This window comes from Micropterus dolomieu, linkage group LG01, assembly GCF_021292245.1.
Source record: "Micropterus dolomieu isolate WLL.071019.BEF.003 ecotype Adirondacks linkage group LG01, ASM2129224v1, whole genome shotgun sequence".
NCBI classification, from domain to species: Eukaryota; Metazoa; Chordata; class Actinopteri; order Centrarchiformes; family Centrarchidae; genus Micropterus; species Micropterus dolomieu.
Window position 1 is genome coordinate 23,497,777 of NC_060150.1, and position 19,510 is coordinate 23,517,286.

General features: G+C 43.6%; 1 protein-coding gene and 1 pseudogene across 1 annotated transcript in view; one reads left to right on the forward strand and one right to left on the reverse strand.

Moving 5' to 3' along the window:
• Nucleotides 1–4,835, reverse strand: part of LOC123979809 (zinc finger protein 595-like) — a 24,041-nt gene extending 19,206 nt beyond the window's left edge. Inside the window, exon 1 of the mRNA XM_046063941.1 lies at nucleotides 4,797–4,835. Coding sequence (XP_045919897.1) covers nucleotides 4,797–4,835 — 39 coding nt within the window. The remainder of the gene's footprint in view (nucleotides 1–4,796) is intronic.
• Nucleotides 4,836–10,530: 5,695 nt separating this feature from the next.
• On the forward strand, nucleotides 10,531–13,349 carry LOC123979897 (annotated as a pseudogene).
• Nucleotides 13,350–19,510: the final 6,161 nt, after the last annotated feature.

Consider the following 19,510-nt stretch of genomic DNA (forward strand, 5'->3'; position numbering starts at 1 on the left):
TGAATGCGGCCAAGTACAGGGATATCCTGGACGAAAACCTTTTCCAGAGTGCTCTGGACCTCAGACTGGGCCGAAGGTTTACCTTCCAACAAGACAATGACCCTAAGCACACCGCTAAAATAACGAAGGAGTGGCTTCACAACAACTCCGTGGCTGTTCTTGAATGGCCCAGCCAGAGCCCTGACTTAAACCCAATTGAGCATCTCTGGAGAGACCTGAAAATGGCTGTCCACCAACGTTTACCATCCAACCTGACCGAACTGGAGAGGATCTGCAAGGAGGAATGGCAGCGGATACCCAAATCCAGATGTGAAAAACTTGTTGCATCTTTCCCAAAACGGCTCATGGCTGTATTAGATCAAAAGGTGCTTCTACTAAATACTGAGCAAAGGGTCTGAATACTTATGACCATGTGGTATTTCAGTTTTTCTTTTTTAATAAATTTGCAAAAATTTCTACATTTCTGTTTTTTTCTGTCAAGATGGGGTGCTGAGTGTACATTACTGAGAAATAAAATGAACTTTTTTGATTTTTGGAAAATGGCTGCAATGAAACAAAGAGTGAAAAATTTAAAGGGGTCTGAATACTTTCCGTACCCACTGTAAATTCAGGTATGATGTAGGTGTTGGGGTTTTTGTCAACATATGGTCAGGTTTGGTTATTAGCTGAATATCAAAGATATTCTAGAAATATTTATAAAACTAATATTCAAAATTATTATTTATAATTAATAAATACGGCGCACCACCCTGGAATCAGAGACCAATAACCAAATATGAGCCAAGTATGATCAGTCTAAAATGGGGTTTGTCCACCTATAGATGGCAAATAGAGAAGGGTGAATCCGTACACTGGCCGTGGCAACCAACTCGTACTACAACATTATACACAAATAATCACAGGCAACAACTTCTTAAAATTATAATAGGATTTATTCAAATCAAGCACAGATCAATGATCAATAACTTTAGCAAGTAAATCACAATTAACTATTCTAAGCAAAATGAAATAAAGTCAATAAACAAATAAATGGTGCCAGATCCGGTTGTGCTAGAGGCCAGCTGATTTTGGAATCAAGATGGCGGTTCAAACCATGTGATTTCAAGATCAAGATGGCGGAAAATCACTCTCCCCTGAACTAAAAAAAATGGGGACGCACTCTGATGCTAGCCTACTGTGGGTCACAGGTCTGGTTAGCTTCAGAGATCACGTGGTGTTTGCATGTGGGGTTAGTAAGCAGAACGAGGAGAGAAAGGGACAGAACAAAGCTATATACATACAATATACTACAGTCTATCTCCCAGCAGCAGTTGCTGGCTTTGGATTAGATATAATGTTCAATTGTATCTGTTCTCAGAAAACAGAAACAAACACCATAAATCCTAATTACTGTTGCAAACACTCAGGCACAACTTTATCAATGAGAGGGATGGTAGTGAACTTGCATTCAACAACCGTGTTCTCTGGCTTAATAAAAGTACTGATACATTTTCACACAGTAATAGGAACAAAGCAGTCATGGCCCAGTGGGTGGTACCGGACACAACAACATGCGTAGCACGGAAAACACACACCAATTAAACAAGACACGGCGGTCTTTAAATATCCCTTGGAGTTTCCTAACAGAAATTCACCCCATGAAGCTTCTACAAATAAGTTACAATAACAAAGTTAAGAACTATCTGCTGCCCAGACATACTAAAGCCTCTTACTTGTCGCTTTGATAGCGAGTAGATGCGTCAGTCCTTTTAGGAAATCCGATGGAGTTTCTCTCGGCTTGGTTCTGACGATGCTGGTCGGTTCAACGGCACAGCTGATTGTTTGGCGGCAGCAACAGTAATCAGTGAAGTCGACGTTGGTTGAGAGGGTATAACACGGAGGTGATCTTCTCTCATTTAAGCACAGAGTTTATCCGTCTTCTTCTGCAGGCATGAAACATTATCTTGTGTATAACAGTTTCTTTAGGGATCCAAAATTCCAAAAAGAAAAATAATAAAGGTAAAAAGAAAGAAGAAAACAGAGTTGTTTGTATTCAGGAACAAAGAAAGTTCAGCGCTGAAAGGAAATACCTCCTGTGGCTGCTGGTGCAGTTGCAGAAAGGCAAAGTTTGTTTACCTCCTTACAGTCCTGTGACAGACTGGAAATAGCAAAGAGGTGTTTGGTTTTATACCTCTGTTGACAAAATGGCTGTACTTCCTGGGATTACTCCACCCCCTGAAAGCTTTAGCCAATACAAACCTTCGGTTTGGTTTTAAAAGTTAAGAGTTCACAGGTAGGTGTGATTTAACTGACAGGGCCATTTGGGCTTTCTATTGTTCTCTGACCTCCTTTGTGTAGTCAAGCCGCATGGCAGGTTTTTAGGCCGGGGTCAGGCTTGTAGGATATCAGAAGGCCCAGTCTTTGTTGTACCAGACTGTGAGGCCCAACATAGGTATGATGCAAACTAGCGACAACAGGCATTAACAAGAAACCAGTGCTTGCTTAAGGTTCCCAGGTATGTATCGAATATGCACAAACAGGCATTTGGGGAATACAAACGCTATCTCAGCTGCAGTCTGAAAGGAAGAGGTGTGATACGAATTTGCGACAATCGGCATTAAGGGGTTATGTGGCACTTTGTGTCGTTGCAGTAAGATCAGGATTTGTTGCTTGTCTTGTCTAAGCAGGCCACGCTGGGAGCCATGCACAGCCGCTGCGGCGGCTCCAGCCGTCAAGCCAAGAAGAAGAGCAGAGGAGAGGGAGAGAGCCAAGTGGAAAGCTAGCAAGAGAGCAGGATCGAGTGTGTACAGTAAAGGCAATGAGTTACCTTATGACCATTTAACATAACAAATAATATCCACAACCTGGAAGAGTAAAGGTATAATTTCGAATAAAAAGTATAATGTTAGTATAATAATATATTTACGGGTTGCACTTTATTCAGATAGTCTGCCTACAGATAGTTTATTAGTTGTTTCACTAACCATTTTCTGATATTAGCCTACACCACTGTGGTTAAGGTTTGATTAGAGCCAATTTTTGTGTATTCATTATAAGTTCAGATAATAGTACAGGCTACTATAGCTTACTATTAGTAGCCTATAATATTAATTCCAGTTGGACAAAACAGCAGTTTAATTTTTGTGGTAATTGTTTTCAGACATTAAGTTATTATGCAAGACAAATGCTTTACATGGTGGTTAGTTTCTGATTTGTTTATGCAAAGTACTAACTTGTCAGTAATATTAACCGTGCATACAGAACAATGACTTCAACATAAAGTTTGCTGTAGTGCCTCAATCTTTTTTTAATGTCCCGCCTACTCCAGGCTGTGATTGGTCGGTTTACAAAAAGTGACTTTTTAAATGGCCATTAAAACACATTGGGAGAGGATTTCAAATGATCTCCCACCCCCCCAATTCTAAATAAATAAATAAATAAATTTTGGCGCTGGTGATTTTCCTTTGGCGCTCGCTAAAACCCCTCTGGGGGCGCCAAAAATTCCTCTGTGCAGGAAAAACCCTGCAAATGAATAACTTCATCTGTGTCAAGTCCCTGTAATCCAAACACTGGTTAGACATTAGACATAAATGGATAATCCATCAGTACATGGAGGCTCATTAGTGTGTTTTAAAATTTTTCTGCTAACATTTTAAGTTTTCATATGATCAGAATCCACTGCTGTATGTATGAAAATGTTATTATTAGTTCTTTTAAAACCCTGATCAGAGTAAATTCTGGTGGAAATAGTGAGTATTGGAGTTTTTGTAACCTTTATGGCATGGAAATTTCAACACTTCAGATTGTTGACATAGCAGACTCCTGCAACCCTCCACCCTTTCTTATGCACATATTAAAGCAGTGATCTTATAAAACCATTGATTTTCTAAAGCCAAAGCTTTGCAGGTCATTATCCTAATTGTCAAACCCGTAGGCCTTTTCTGTATGTCATTGTAATAATTCCAGTACATTATCATTTGGTGCCACCATGGGTACTGACTAATAAGCACCCATAAACACTCATCATAATGCATGTGGAACCCCAGTCCAATTCTTATTGAAAATGAACAAGGATTTGATCTGGGATTCAGAGACCTAATTCATCCCTTTAGTGGCGATGGGTGAGCCTCCGTTGGCTAGCTGGGGAAGCGTCATTTATGCTAACAGGGTCTGTAGAGACGCAGCCAAAAAAGACGGAAAAATACCATTAACATAATGCTTCATCTACATGCCAATCCTAGCAGCCGCACATACACACATGCATATAGTTTGTGGTAGTTTAGGAGAGGTAGCAATTTAGTGTCATCACATGGATTTATACATTCTGCATAATTACATATAAATTCATACATGTACACACAAATGCATGCTATTGCAGGTTTAGGCTTTAGGCTTATTTGTGTGTGTGTGTGTGTGTGTGTGTGTGTGTGTGTGTGTGTGTGTGTCTGTGTGTGTGTGTGTGTGTGTGTCTGTGTGTGTGTGTGTGTGTCTGTGTGTTTATCTACACACACACACACACACACACACACACACACACACACACACACACACACACACACACACACACACAGTTATTGTGAGTAGGGCAGATAGTGGTGGGGGTAGGATCAGGGTTCAGTCCCAGCTCTTTGTTTGATGCCTGTATGGCTGTGGCTCCTTTTAATGAGCTCTAATGGCAGTCCAGAAGGATTCTAATTAATCTGCAAGCACACAAAGGCCTGTCTCATCCTCTCTGTCTCTTCCTCCCTCTCTCTCTTTCTCTCTCTCTGTCTCTCTCTCTTTCTGTTGACCTCTCTCTCTCCTCATCCCCCTCCTACCTCCATGGCCTCCATCTCCAGCTTTCGAGAATCCTCCATTTCCTTCCATTCTGTCTCCCCCCCCAATCTGTGGTAGATATTAAAACCAAGGCATGTATGTGACAGGAGGTGAAGGCCATAGGGGGTGAAATGGATGATTTAATTGCACCAAAGATGGCTATTATTATGAGATTGCAAAAGCTATTTTCAACAGCAGCAGCAGCAGCAGCAGCCAGGAGTCATCCAAGGCTCTCCGCCACCCACTATCCCCCACTCTTAAGTGCCCAATGTTCAGCTAGCGAAGGTCGTGCCACTGTTGTCACCAGTCCCCAAATGAAGACACTAATGAAAGGTTTGACGTTCACTCTATAGCCCAGTAGCTCCATAAAGATTTCCTTTTACTGGCAAATCACATTTCTTTTTCATCATTAGCCTAGCTAGACATTAATAATCAGAAGGATTATTCTGACTGCAATGACTCAATCAATCATCTTGTTTATTGAAGATAAAATATGAACTACAATAAAGACCCCAGCATAACAGTAGCTGTATGGTATTTAAGCAAATTACTTTTGTTAAAAAAAAATAAGAAAAAATCCATGTCAATCTGTCTGTGAGGCTGTAATTAGGCATAGCTAATTAATATCAGCATGGCAACATGTTCACAATGGCAATGTCAAAATAGTGCTGTTTTTGGTATAATGTTAACCATAGTCACCATCTTATGACCTGCTGGTGGTTAAACATGAGGGGATTGGTATATAGGGTTAGGATTAAGAGTAGATTAATCCTCTGACACCCTGGTCGTCCCGGCCTTTCTGTGTGGAGTTTGCATGTTCTCCCTGTGTCTGCATGGGTTCTCTCTGGGTGTTCCGGCTTCCTCCTACTGTCCAAAGACATGCAGATGATCGGTGACCCTAAATTGTTCTTAGGTGTGAGTGTGACTGGTTGTTTGTCTATGTGTGGCCCTGCGATGGATTGGCGACCTGTCCAGGGTGTACCCTGCCTTTTGCCTGATGTTAGCTGGGATTGGCTCCAGCCCCCCACGACCTGTACACAGGATAAGCGGTTGACGATGAATGGATGGATAATTATCTGGGGAACATGAGGCCACAAAAGTCCTATTTCTCTCAAATATTCCCCAATCTGTCAAAATCTGTGTTAGTGAGCACTTCTCCTTTGCTGAGATAATCCATCCACCACACAGGTGTGGCATATCAAGATGCTGATCAGACAGCATGGGTATTGCACAGGTGTGCCTTAGGCTGGCCACAACTTGAAAATGTGCAGTTTCACTGTATGGGTCTCGGGGGGGTGGAAACCAGTCAGTGTCTGGTGTGACCACCATTTGCCTCACACAGTGCAACACATCTCCTTCACATGTAATTGATCAGGCCTGTGGAATATTGGTCCACTCCTCTTCAATGGCTGTGCGAAGTCCCTGATGAGGACGATGAGCATGTAGATGAGCTTCCCTGAGACGGTTACTGACAGTTTGTGCAGAAATTCTTTGGTTATGCAAATCGATTGTTGCAGCAGCTGTCCGGGTAGGTGGTCTCAGACGATCTTGGAGGTGAAAATGCTGGATGTGGAAGTCCTGGGCTGGTGTGGTTACATGTGGTCTGCGGTTGTGAGACCGTTTGTATGTACTGCCAAATCCTCTGAAATGCCTTTGGAGACGGCTTATGGTAGAGAAATTAACATTCAATTCACGGGCAACAGCTCTGGTGGACATTCCTGCTTTCAGCATGGCAATTGCACGCTCCCTCAAAACTTGCGACATCTGTGGCATTGTGCTGTGTGATGGAACTGTTGAGTGGCCTTTTATTGTGGCCAGCCTAAGGCACACCTGTGCAATACCCATGCTGTCTGATCAGCTTCTTGATATGCCACACCTGTAAGGTGGATGGATTATCTCGACAAAAGAGAAGTGCTCACTAACACAGATTTTGACAGATTTGTGAACAATATTGGAGAGACATAGGTCTTTTGTGTACATAGAGAAAGTCTTAGATCGTTGAGTTCAGCTCATGATGAATGGGGGCAAAAACAAAAGGTTTTGTTCAGTGTATATCGTATATGAGCTCATGGTTAGGGCAATGTGCCATGTAATAATAATAATGAATCAAGTTTGTCCTAGCTTTGGCTGGTAATGTTGTAGTACAATTCTAGAAAGTACAATTTCTACCATGTTGATGTTCACACATAACCCAACTTAATATTGTAAAATAATTGTATAGCCGATTATATTATATACTATACAGTATATATATATATATACACACACACACACACACACACACACACACACACACACACACACACACTCATTCCATCTCTCTGTCAGTCTGCCTTTTTTATTTATATTATATTACATATAAACTGTTAAACTGTAGCTCAACAGTGACATCATAGCATCAGCATAATATACAGTGGGAACTTTTTTTGCTCTCACAGTCAGTGTGCCCTTTCCAGAGTTAATCCAAATAAAAATTATTGTTTGCCAGTTGGCTGTCATAATATGCAGTAAGGTAAATTTTTATTCATGGTTAACCCCTTGAGATGAACCATCTGGTTTTCAAGGGGATCCAACATAAAACATACAAATCATCCTACAAATAAACATGGGTGGTAATGGCGCAATGGATAAGACACATGCATATTGCTCCAGAGGCGTGCAACCTCTGACACGTACAGCAGTGGTGGCCCAAAGGTTGGAGAAGCGAGTTTGTGACTGGGAGGTCGCTGGTTCAATCACAGGATAAAATCTGGGTGTGGAAAGTGAACCAAGCAGTGTTTGTGCTCCCTCATTTACCACCACTGAGGTGCCCTTGAGCAAGGCCCATAACCCAAACAGCTGCAGTGGCCAGCAGACCAGGCTGGGCTGCTGGGCAGCTTCCAGGTGTGAATGTGTAAAAGTGTGAATGTGATCAGGGCCTTCCTGCAAAAGAGAGGCTTCCTCTCAGGGAAGCTCCCCTGAATGAATAAAGCTTTGCTCATCAAGAAAGAACATAAAAAACAGAAGACATACATTCACACAAAAAGAGAAAGACGCTCTCAATTACTAACCATCCCGCACACCATTCCCAGAAATCCGCATCACCACATGAACACACAAAGTACATGAAAAGAAGAAATGATTATAAAGAGAAAGCTGAAGATGAGCATCAAAAGTATTTTGATAAACAACGTGAGCATAATCCAACAACGGCAATAGTAACTGCGTGACAATTATTTTCCTCATCTGGAAATTGAAACAATTTATGGAATGATAAAGAATACTTAGATTGCGTCTGATTTTGTTTGCAATAGATTCTATATGTTGTTCTAAAGAAAGAACTGGATCTCTCCAGTGGCGCAGGAATTTTAATGAAGTCATATGCTCAAGGTGGAATCCATCATTAAAAAAATCAAATCTGAGGTACCACTAAGACTCATTTTGGTCCTAAACAACACACTACACAATTTTTTCTTATTTAGTAATAGTTTATTAAATAAAATAAAAAAAACACTTCTAAACAGAGGCAAACTGAGGTTGTAGAGATCCTTCAGTTGTGGATTTTTTGACATTAGAAGAGTAAATTACAGTGTCGTCGGGATATAAATGTACTTGCCAGTCAGAACAGAGCTTGGGAAGGTTGTTAGTAAAAATTGATAAAAGTAGTGGTCCTAGAGAAGACCCTTGTGGAACCCCCCTCTCAACAATTAAATAATCAGAGACTTCCATCTAACACACTGCTGTACGTTGTAAAGGTATGAATTATACCAAAGTAGACTATTTTCAGAAACACCAGTGGAGTAGAGTTTGTCTAGAAGTAACTAATGATCAACAATGTCAAAGGCCTTCGTTAGATCAAGAAAGATTGCACCAATGAGTTTGCCATTTTCAAAAGCAGTATGTTTACTGCTTTTGAATCATTGGTGAAATTCAAAAGAGCTGTTATTGTAGAAAAATTGGGCCTGAAACCAGACTGGCATAAAAATAATACATTAAAATCAGTGACATAGTGTGATAATTGGTTGAAAATTAGTTTTTCAAATATTTTAGCCACAGAATTAATAATAGAAATAGGATGATAGTTGTTGATGTCAAGGGGGTCACCTCCCTTGTAGAGTGGAGTAACTGTGTCACATTTGTCACAAATGTCTACATTTCCAGGTAGACAGGAGAGTGTAAGTAGAAATAGATAGGTTAAATAGGTCACAAAGTGGATCCATCAAGATGTGGGAAGCTGACTTAATTTAGTTTCAATGCCGTTTTGTCCAGATCCGGAGTCATCCTTCAATTTGTTGACTGCATATTTAACTTCAGCAGGTAGTATTTTTCCAAATGAGAAAGAACTTCTGGAGAGCACTAGAGCACTAAAGGAATTACATGTCAAAAGTGGACTGGACACAAGAGAGTTACCTATGGAGGAAAAATGATGATTAAAAAGATTTGAGATGGTGGAAGGGTCTTCCCTTAACCTCCCTCCGGGGAGCATGTTTGTGGCTCTTTCCAACTTCCTAAGCTGAGCACGGCTTATTAATCCAGTTATTAATACTCTAAATAACAATTTACTCAGTTGTGATACCAGAGTTTTGTCCCCAGGGAGACATAGCCTTAGCGATGTTGGAAGTTAACATTCTAACCAATCACCCATGTATTCCAGGATATTCCTCCACAAGTGGAGCTAATTATCTGAGTTTCAGGAGCAGGACCTCACATCAATCACGTCACTCATGACACCTTCATAAATACCCCACTAACCCACCTCCTCTTCTTCGCTCTGTCATTCTGCATGAAGACTAAGACCGAGAACCACCACACCGAGTACACCAGCTTCTAACTTAAGCTTACCAACGGTACTCACCCCATTAGAGAATGGATTCCATCTCGCTCTCCCCTTCCGACGATGATCTATTCGGACAGATCCAGCATCCGAGGCCGAATAATCCGTGCGCGAGACCCCACTCCCAGCGACCAGCCGCTCAACAAGGAAGCGAGTGAGTACACCAAGTACCCAACCATGTATTCCATGGTCCAAATCCCACCCGGTTCTTCTCTCATCCACATTCAGGGCGATTACCATTCACCCGACGATTCATCCGAGTCATTTAGCCCACCTCACTCAATGGCAAAAAGAGAGAGAAGAATGCCCGTCACCGCCGCCGCCGTACTCCAACTCCCTCGCCTCCACGGCTAGCCCAGAGCTCCCGCCATCTGGCAGGCTACTCCGGCATCACCACCCGCAGCCGGTCGCAGCGTCACCACGCGCCAGCGAGGCCCATCGATAACCATCATTCTTCCAAGATATCCGACTGGACCGTCGCCTCACTTCAAACGACGTTGAAGGATAAAGGCATCCACTTCATCAGAACAGACAATAAAGCTAAACTCTTCAACACTCTCAGATGTCATCACGCACGCATTGATCCGCGGTGACGTCAACCCCCCCTTAAAGGGACAACTCACCCATACCATCAAGTTCAAAGACCACAGGAAGATCAGAACCAAATAAAAAGACGGGAACCAACTGCCAGAACAAAAAACGCCAGACCCTCAGCAACCATATCGCAGCATCAGCTCCTACATTCAGCTCCAGTCGAACCCACCAAAACTGGAAATCCAAGGCTGTCCACTTCCTACCATGATTTCCAGCCTAGGTACCAGCAGCCAGCACCACTCCATACCAACGTCAGGCCTCCAACGTACCCTGCCGTCCAATCCCAGCCACTTTGTCACCAAACAACAGCGGGGGAACCCGGCACCGGGATGCCCGTGCCCCCCGCCATCCAGTCCTACCAACCACAGCAGCTTACCTTAGTTGGGGCTCCTGGCACCGGGATTCCAGTGCCCCCAGCCGCCCACATCCATCGCCCACAACAATCGGTCTCAGTCGGGGCTCTTGGCACCGGGATGCCAGTGCCCCCAGCTTCCCACCATCACCTACTACAGCAGCAGGCTCTAGCCGCAACCTCAGGCACCAAGCGGCCAGCTCCTACCGCTATTCACCCTTAACAACTTCAGCAGCCTCAGCCCCTGCAGCTCCCGTCAGCCGGAGTCCCGAGCACCGGGATGCAGGTGCCAGGCTTTCCTCCACAGCAGTTTCCTTATTTTCTTTACTCTGGTCTTCCTTTTCAATACATTCCAGCCCAACAGACCACCGCTACCTTCACATTGTCCTCAGCCAATCCTCCTACCCACCATCCCAACACCCCTATCTCCCGTCCTTCACCCATCACTACCAACATACGCAAGCAGATAATAGATGGTAATTACATAGATCTCGCACTCCTAATCATGCCTTCCTGCCACCAACCACCCGCCGACAGTCTTTACAGCCAAGAAGGCCTCCCTTACCCCAAAGGGAGGAAACCAACCTGAACCAGAGAACTCAACTCCACCGAGTTCTCTTATGCCTTTTCACTCTTCAGGGACGTTCTCTGTGCCCAATTCCCTACCCGCCGTCAGGAGATGGACGACTACTTGGCCATCGTCCTCAATCTTGCCCTCCGCTTCAGAGGCAATGATTTTTACCAATACCACATCCACTTCGCCTCTGAAGCTGCCGCCTGCATCCAGTAATTCAACGAAGATACTCACTGGGGCATTCTTAATAACGAGATCTATTGCTGCATATTCGCCGCTCATGCAGCGCTACCTTGCTCTCTGTGCGGCGCCCCGTCTCACCCAGTTTCTTCCTGCACCATTCCTGCTCACACTAAGCCCCCCCAGGTTCAAACAAGAGCCTCCGCCTTCTCTTGCCTGTCAGGAACGGCCCCATCAGTCTCCACAACGCAACAACAAGCATCAGCTCCCGCCACCTGCTTCCCCGCAACCAACGCCATCAACAAAAAAGACAGGCCAATCATGCGCCAAGGTGTACATTCCAACTGCAATAACTTCAACGACGCCGGATGTAACATGTCCCAGTGCCGCTTCCTTCACGTCTGTTCGTTCTGCGGTGGAGCCCACGCCCGGCTCATGTGCCCCCACAAACCCACCTCTCAAAAACTGGGTAAGTACTTGGCAACACCCATTAACATCCCAGCCTTAGCAGCAGGTCTCCAAAACCATCCCGATGCCACATTCGTGCAATTCCTCTTAAAGGGACTTACAGAAGGCTTTCACCCCGGAATTTCCGTACTACCATCCGTCCCTTTCTCATGTAAAAATCTCCTCTCTGCCATCAACGAGCCAGAGTCTGTCGATCGCCTGATTTCCAAGGAAGTCGAAGACGGCTTCATGATTGGGCCTTTCACTCATCCACCATTTCCCAACTTCTGCATCAGCCCCCTCGGCGTTGCAACTAGGAAATACTCTGGAAAGAAGCATCTCATCATCGATCTTTCAGCACCCCACGGCAGTACCATTCCAAGCATCACCAGTTTGATCCCGAGTGAAGACTTTTCCCTTCACTACGCTACCATCAACAATGCCATCAGCCTAATTAAACTTGCTGGCAAAGGATCATGGCTCTTGAAAGTAGACATCACCAGCGCTTTCAAAGTCCTCCCCATCCATCCCGATTTTTGGCGTTTCTTTGGCGTCTGCTGGCAAGGGGCTTATTACTTCGCAGTCAGGCTCACCTTCGGCTGCAAAAGCAGCCCCAAACTCTTCGACACCCTGTCAGAAGCCCTTTGCTGGATCCTGCTAAATAACCACAAGGTTCCATTTCTCCTCCATTTCTTCCTCATCATTTCTGCTCCCTCATCACCACCCGCTTCAGGTCTGGTCACACTGACATCAGTATTCTCCGACCTCGGAGTCCCACTAGCAGTAGAGAAAACAGAGGGCCCCTCCACATCCCTCGAGTTCCTGGGGATCACCCTAGACACAAACCAGGCGTCTCTTCCAATCGAAAAGCTCAACCGCACTTTCTTCTTACCCCATCCTGCACCAAACAGCAACTCCTCTCCCTCCTAGGCCACCTCAACTTTGCTTTTCGCATCATTCCCCAAGGGAGAGCCTTTATCTCTCACCTTCTGTTAATCGCTTCCTCCGTACCATCACTCTTGAGCGCCATTAGCCTGGACAATCCAAGCCGCGCCGAACTCCGCCTCTGGCTCCATCTTCTGGCTAACTGGAATGGGACCACTTTCTTCTATGAAGAACAACTGACCCATCCACACGACATCCACCTTTACACCGATGCCGCTCCTTCTATCGGTTTTGGGGGTTTCTTTAATGGAAGGTAGTTCGCAACGGAGTGGCCCCCAGAGCTTGCTTGTGTCAGCCAGGCCTCCTCCGCTCTCTGTGAAATCTACCCCATCGTAGGCGCCGCCATTCTGTGGGGTCATGAATGGTCGACAAAGACCATCCTCATATACTCCGACAACCTCGCAGCCGTCGACATAATCAACAAAGGTTGCTCTAACTCCCTTTCCATCATGCCGTTCATACAACGCTTAACCTGGCACTCAGTCATGCACCAGTACATTCTTCGTGCAGCTCATGTTCCCGGCTATTCCAACTTCATTGCTGACTCCCTGTCTCCCTTCTCTTTTCAGAAGTTCAGGCTCTTGGCCCCCGATGCAGATACCCATTTGGCACCGGTTCCACCATATTCGGCCATGACATTCAACATGTAAATCCTGGCCTAATATCCCTGATCGTCGACTCCCAGAATTCCATAATCAACAGCATAGCACCCTCGGCCCTCTCATCCTACTGGTCAGCTTGGAGGAGCTTCCGCCATTTTCACGACCAGCACAACATTAACTTCCCGTCGTTCGATCTAGTCACCACATCCTGTTTCATCAGCTACGCCCATTCCATAATGGCCATCAAAACACACACCATCAAGGTCTATCTTAGCGGCATCAGTTTCTTTTTTAAACTCCTTACCGGTATCCCCTGTCCAGCCTCTTACCATCCTCAGATTACATTACTTCTCAGAGGTCTCCAGCGGAAAGAGCCAGCTCAAGACCCCCGCCGACTTCCCCTCACAGCAGACTTGCTGTCCATGTGCATCCACACCATCCACGCCGGATATAGCATCCCTCATGTGTCTAGAACCTTAGAAGCCATGTTCACACTTGCTTTCTTTGGATTCCTCAGATGCTCCGAATTCACCGCATCTACCCATCGTTTCAACCCCCGCCGGCATGCCTGCATTTCAGACCTGTTACAGTTCTCAAACGACACCATGGTCTTCTACTTAAAGCAAACCAAAACCAATCAAAGGGGCCAGCCCACTCCTGTCTTTTTCTTTGAAGCCCAGTCACCTCTGAATCCATTCAAGACCCTCGCCAACTACTTGCTACTCCGGCAATCCCAGAGCACAACCATGACAGACCCTCTTTTCGTCTCCGAGTCCGGCCTAGTGGCCACTTGATTCTGGTTCCACCACCACCTTCGCCGTGTCCTCTCTTCAGCTGGGATTTCCCCCTTTAATTTCTCAGGTCACTCCTTCAGGATTGGAGCCGCAACTTCAGCCTCCCGCAACGGCATTCCCGAACACCTCATTCAGATCATGGGCTGCTGATCCTCCCAAGCATACCACCGCTACATTCGCTCAGAACTCAAAGATCTTAGATCAGCCCAATCTTCTCTCAATTAACCTGAAGGTTTTGGGGGTCCGTCGTGCCCGGGTGGTACGGCGGATCTTCCCCTATCGTAGCTTCCCCACAATGCTTCGGATACAGCCTCTAGCAGGCACAAGTCAGCACTTCTGTCTTGTCCACGAATAAAATCATTCAAACGCATCTGTTGACAGTGTGGTCCTTGCTAGTGAAGGGAAAGCCCTGGGAGAATCCCATAATGCATGCATATATGTGCCGTGTTCAGTTTTACGTTTCCAACATAGACTTTAATTAGCCCCATTTTGTTAAGTCTTGTTGGGGTGTAATAATATCTATGAAGTATTTTATATTGGATAAATTTACCTCTGGCATCCCTGATATATTCTCCATTATTGGAAAGAATCTTCCCCCATATTCCTTGCCCAAATGTATGCTCCTAGGTATTTTTTCCAGATCATCCTGAAGTTTTAACCTTATTATTATTTACCCACGGACATAACTCACACCAGTTAGATGCTTTATGAAACATTGTTGGTAGTTGTAATTAGTGCTCTGCTGGATTTCTACTGGATGAACTGTGCCTTTAACACAATGTCTAATATTTCCAAAGATGGCCCTGTCCCTTCAAATTAAATCTCTCCCTCATCCTGCTAAATGAGAGGAAATTACCTTCTTCAAATAGGTCTGTTTAGTGTTTTGATGCCTTGTCTCAGCCACTAAGCCTGATAAATTGTCCTTTTATTTATGGATATTTTGGGAATTTTGATTATTATGAGAGACCTTGCATTTCTTATGTACTTCTTGCCACACCGTCCTTGAATGTACCATCTCTGTAGCCCTGAGCGCTCCTAATCCTAGCCTCACAGTGATAGTTATCCCAAACACAAATTTTTTCAAGAAGAAGAAAAATGGTCCAACTAATTTAAAGCACTTGCTGCCAATAAATATAAGTACAAACACAGGCAATCTACGGATCATTCAACCCAGAACAGTGGGTTACAAATGAGGCAAAGAAAAGGGTCTGTCAGCAGTCAAGCTCAAGTTAGCATCAGTTTTTTTTTAAGGATATTCAATGCAGAGCTCAGTTAAGCAAGATTCGACCTCTTAAGGAGAGTGAAAACGTTTGACCTCACCATCGTGGATCACTTCAAGCGTGCAGGGGAAGATCATGGTGTATTTAAATTCCAAGTCCCACAGCTTTTTCTTTACTGGGTTGAACTGCGTGTGTTTTGGGGTAAGAGCAATGCTGAAGTCCAGGTAGATATGAACTTGTATTCCCTTAAACACAAGCTCATTCTTTTCCCTGGAGAGCTTCAAGGTCTTTAGCTTGTCCTGGGAATGGAGAAATTTTACGAGTATTGCCTTGGTCTGAAGAAGATCTGCTTGGTGAAAGGAGGAGGCCTCAGTTCTCTGCAGCCTCAGCACATTATTTCAGGTAGGAATTTTCTTTTTCGACTGTTTTGACACGTTGGGTCAGGTCACGCAGGTTATCCTCATAAAGCTCCCTCTAAACTTGAGCTCGGACACATGTTCACCAAGTGAACCGACTGAGCCTTCAATTTTGTTTGAATAGCTTCAAGTTTTAAATCCAGATGCGAAATCATCTCTAGCTTCATTTGTTGCATCACTTCCCAAATAGGTTGGTGGGAAATTGTTTCTTGAGCAATTGTAAGACCTATCTTGTATCTTCTATCACAATGGAGAAACAGTTTAGTCCAGTAACTGTGAATTTGGTGCATAAAAGCTTATAATCAGATACACCACAAGTAACTATGATTGTCACCAGTAAATTTAAAGTAGCAAATGTATCTCACTGGAACCTTAGTTGACAAATGTTTGATCAGCAGACTACAGCTTCTTTTCACATGCTCACACCACAGTTGCCATTTTGTTTGCTTTGTTGTATGCAGTGCAGACTGGTTGCTAACAACTATCTTGCTTATTAACCTTTCATCAGGAACATGGCTGTGTGTGAGAACAGCACTCTCGAATGGGAGCCAGACCCAAGGCCACAGTTGTTACCTCCACACTCCATAGGAACATCCTATGGACCCAACCATCTTGTTCTGAGTTTTGCGGAGGAAAGAGCTGGTCAGGAGCTGTACCATCACAACCACGCCTGTCAAACCACTACACTTTTCTGCCTGATGAGGCTCCAACAACAACTGCAACCTGCAACAGTCCCGCTGTTGGAGTTGGTCCTAGACTCCTTATCCTCTGGCTTCAGTTCACTCGAAGGGCTCACAATGTTTCACAGAGTTTTGATATTCCTGTAATCATAATGCATGGGTCTGTCAACCAAAATGTGCACATTCCACACAGAAATATTACTAATCTACTAAAGATTAAGATAAATGCACCAACTTTAGCTCCCAAAAAAACACACTTAAAATCACTCTCAGGTATTTAAATTAATTATTTTGTCTTTTTGTTTATAAATGAATCCTGGTTGCAAACTAATGACCATAGCCAGCTAGCTGAAGTTTCTCCTCCTCAGTATGATTGTTTCAGCCAACCCAGTGGTCGTGGTGCGAGCCTAGTGAGTGTGTACAGGAAAAGCTTGAACCATTTAAAGGCAAATGGAAAATCCATGGATAATCACATTATTTTGTCACCCTATGCATGCCACACACCTCCGTGAAGCTAGGAGGCTCAGCTAGAATCTCAAACCGACCATTTTTATCCACACCAAACACACATCAAACACCAAGCATCTAAATAAACTTATATCACAAAATAAATATCTTTGTAATCACTGTACATGGTTGCACAAGTTGCATTCCACATACTCTTCTCTTCCTACACCACAGTCCGACCACTCTAAAGAAAGCTGAGCTCCAGCTCTGTTCAGCTGTGTAACACTCAACTCACAAAACTCAGTTATTTGCCGACTAATAATAAGAACAAATGCAGCAATATACATTTACAGTTACAGCCGCTGACTAACTTTTGTTGTTTTCGCTGTTTTCAGTCCAAAAACAGAGATTGTCGTCGCGGGCCACCATCTTGGTGAGGTCAGTGAGGTCTCAGGTACAGCCCTGTAGGTTGTTCTTATCTCAACTTGTGCGCCTGTAAAGCACGGGAGTACTTTTGGTTACAGGAATATTTCAATGTTTTGGAAACTTTATATTATTTGGAACGTGGTTGTATGGAGAGAAATAGTGTTTTGAACAAAACAACCAATAAAAGTGAACATGTAAACAGTATTATAGTACAATTGTGTAATAACTATTGTATATTAGTTTCTTTTTATCAAATTTAAGTTACACTTGTATTCTAGGTGCATTAGAAGATATTCACTTGCATTATAATGAGTTGGATGATGGTTTTAATTGTGATATTGCTATTTAAATATAGATTTTATACTAGGCGAGGATGAAAATATATTTTCCTTTATTGTATCTTCATTTACTCTTTAATAGAAAGGAGACCAGAATTATGCATCTAGGCCAAATGGTTGAGGAGTTATTACTGATTTATTTATCTTCATGCCCTGCTATATCTCTGACCTTTTAGTCCTGTATGTGCTGGCACTTACATTGAGATCCTCAGGCAGAGGTCTGTTGTCTGTTTCAGAGGCCCTACTTAAAACTAAAAGAGACAGAGCATTTGCAGTCAGGGCCCCAATGCTCTCAAACAGCCCGCCTGAGGAAATCAGGTCAGCTGGGTCAGTGAACTCAGTCAGAAGTCCCTTCTTGACTGACTGTGATCAGACTACTGACAGGTGATTCTCCTGCCGTAGATGTAGCCAGCAGAGAATGCTATTGACTGAATAGGATACATGGTACCTCTTTTACATTGGAGGCAATTGTTGGGTGACCCTGTTTTAAATGGACACAAACAATGATTTAGTTGCTAAAATAATTTATTTCCCTTATTAGGGAAATCAGTGTTAACAGTAGCTCACTGCAAGGTGGGTCTGACAGGGGCCTTAATTGCATGTGCCATCATGGCTCACGTGGTAAATTCTGAATTATGTATTTCCCATAACACTAATTTAAACAGGACAACATAGTCATGTCATACTTGCCACTCTGCTGCTTTCACATTCTCTTTTTAACATTAATAAAGTAGTTAATTAGGGGTCAAAGCCAGTGGGGCCTGGGAGCCATGCATGCAAGGCAGCATGGCTAACAGTATCAGCGGTGCTATTGAAATCGCACAGATATAATTTCTTCTTCCATAGGTAAAAGTCATACTACTTCTCCTAGGCAGTGATCAATAGTTTCTACTCCTAGCTATATTTTTGATGATCTAAAAAATTAACACGTTATAAAGGATTTATGTTGCAGACAAAAGGAAGTGATGTCTTATCTCTACACAAATCTGTCCAATTAATGTGAAACCTGCGCTAGTACCTTCCCATGCCCCACCGACACTCTAGGCAAAATTAGTGCCAATCGGCCACTAGGTGGTGCCTCAAATTAGAGAATGTCATATTTCCATATAGGCCAGTATTTTTCCATGCCCCACCAAAGTTCTATGCAAAATATGGTGCTAATGTGTCAGACTACTGGTTCTTACAGCAGACTGACTGGCAAAAGCAATCACCAGTTTTAGGTCAAAAAGAAACAGCAAAAATTGTCTAATATAGCACACAGAACACTATTTCTGCCACAATACAAACAGAATACACATACAAACAGAAGACTGTACTTTCAAGTAGGAAAACTTCCTCCAGCTGTTGTAAAGTAGTGATGTTGTATCAGATTGTGCATATACAGTGGGTACGGAAAGTATTCAGACCCCTTTAAATTTTTCACTCTTTGTTTCATTGCAGCCATTTTCCAAAAATCAAAAAAGTTCATTTTATTTCTCAGTAATGTACACTCAGCACCCCATCTTGACAGAAAAAAACAGAAATGTAGAAATTTATTAAAAAAGAAAAACTGAAATATCACATGGTCATAAGTATTCAGACCCTTTGCCGTGACACTCGTATTTAACTCAGGTGCTGTCTATTTCTTCTGATCATCCTTGAGATGGTTCTACACCTTCATTTGAGTCCAGCTGTGTTTGATTATACTGATTGGACTTGATTAGGAAAGCCACACACCTGTCTATATAAGACCTTACAGCTCACAGTGCATGTCAGAGCAAATGAGAATCATGAGGTCAAAGGAACTGCCTGAAGAGCTCAGAGACAGAATTGTGGCAAGGCACAGATCTGGCCAAGGTTACAAAAAAATTTCTGCTGCACTTAAGGTTCCTAAGAGCACAGTGGCCTC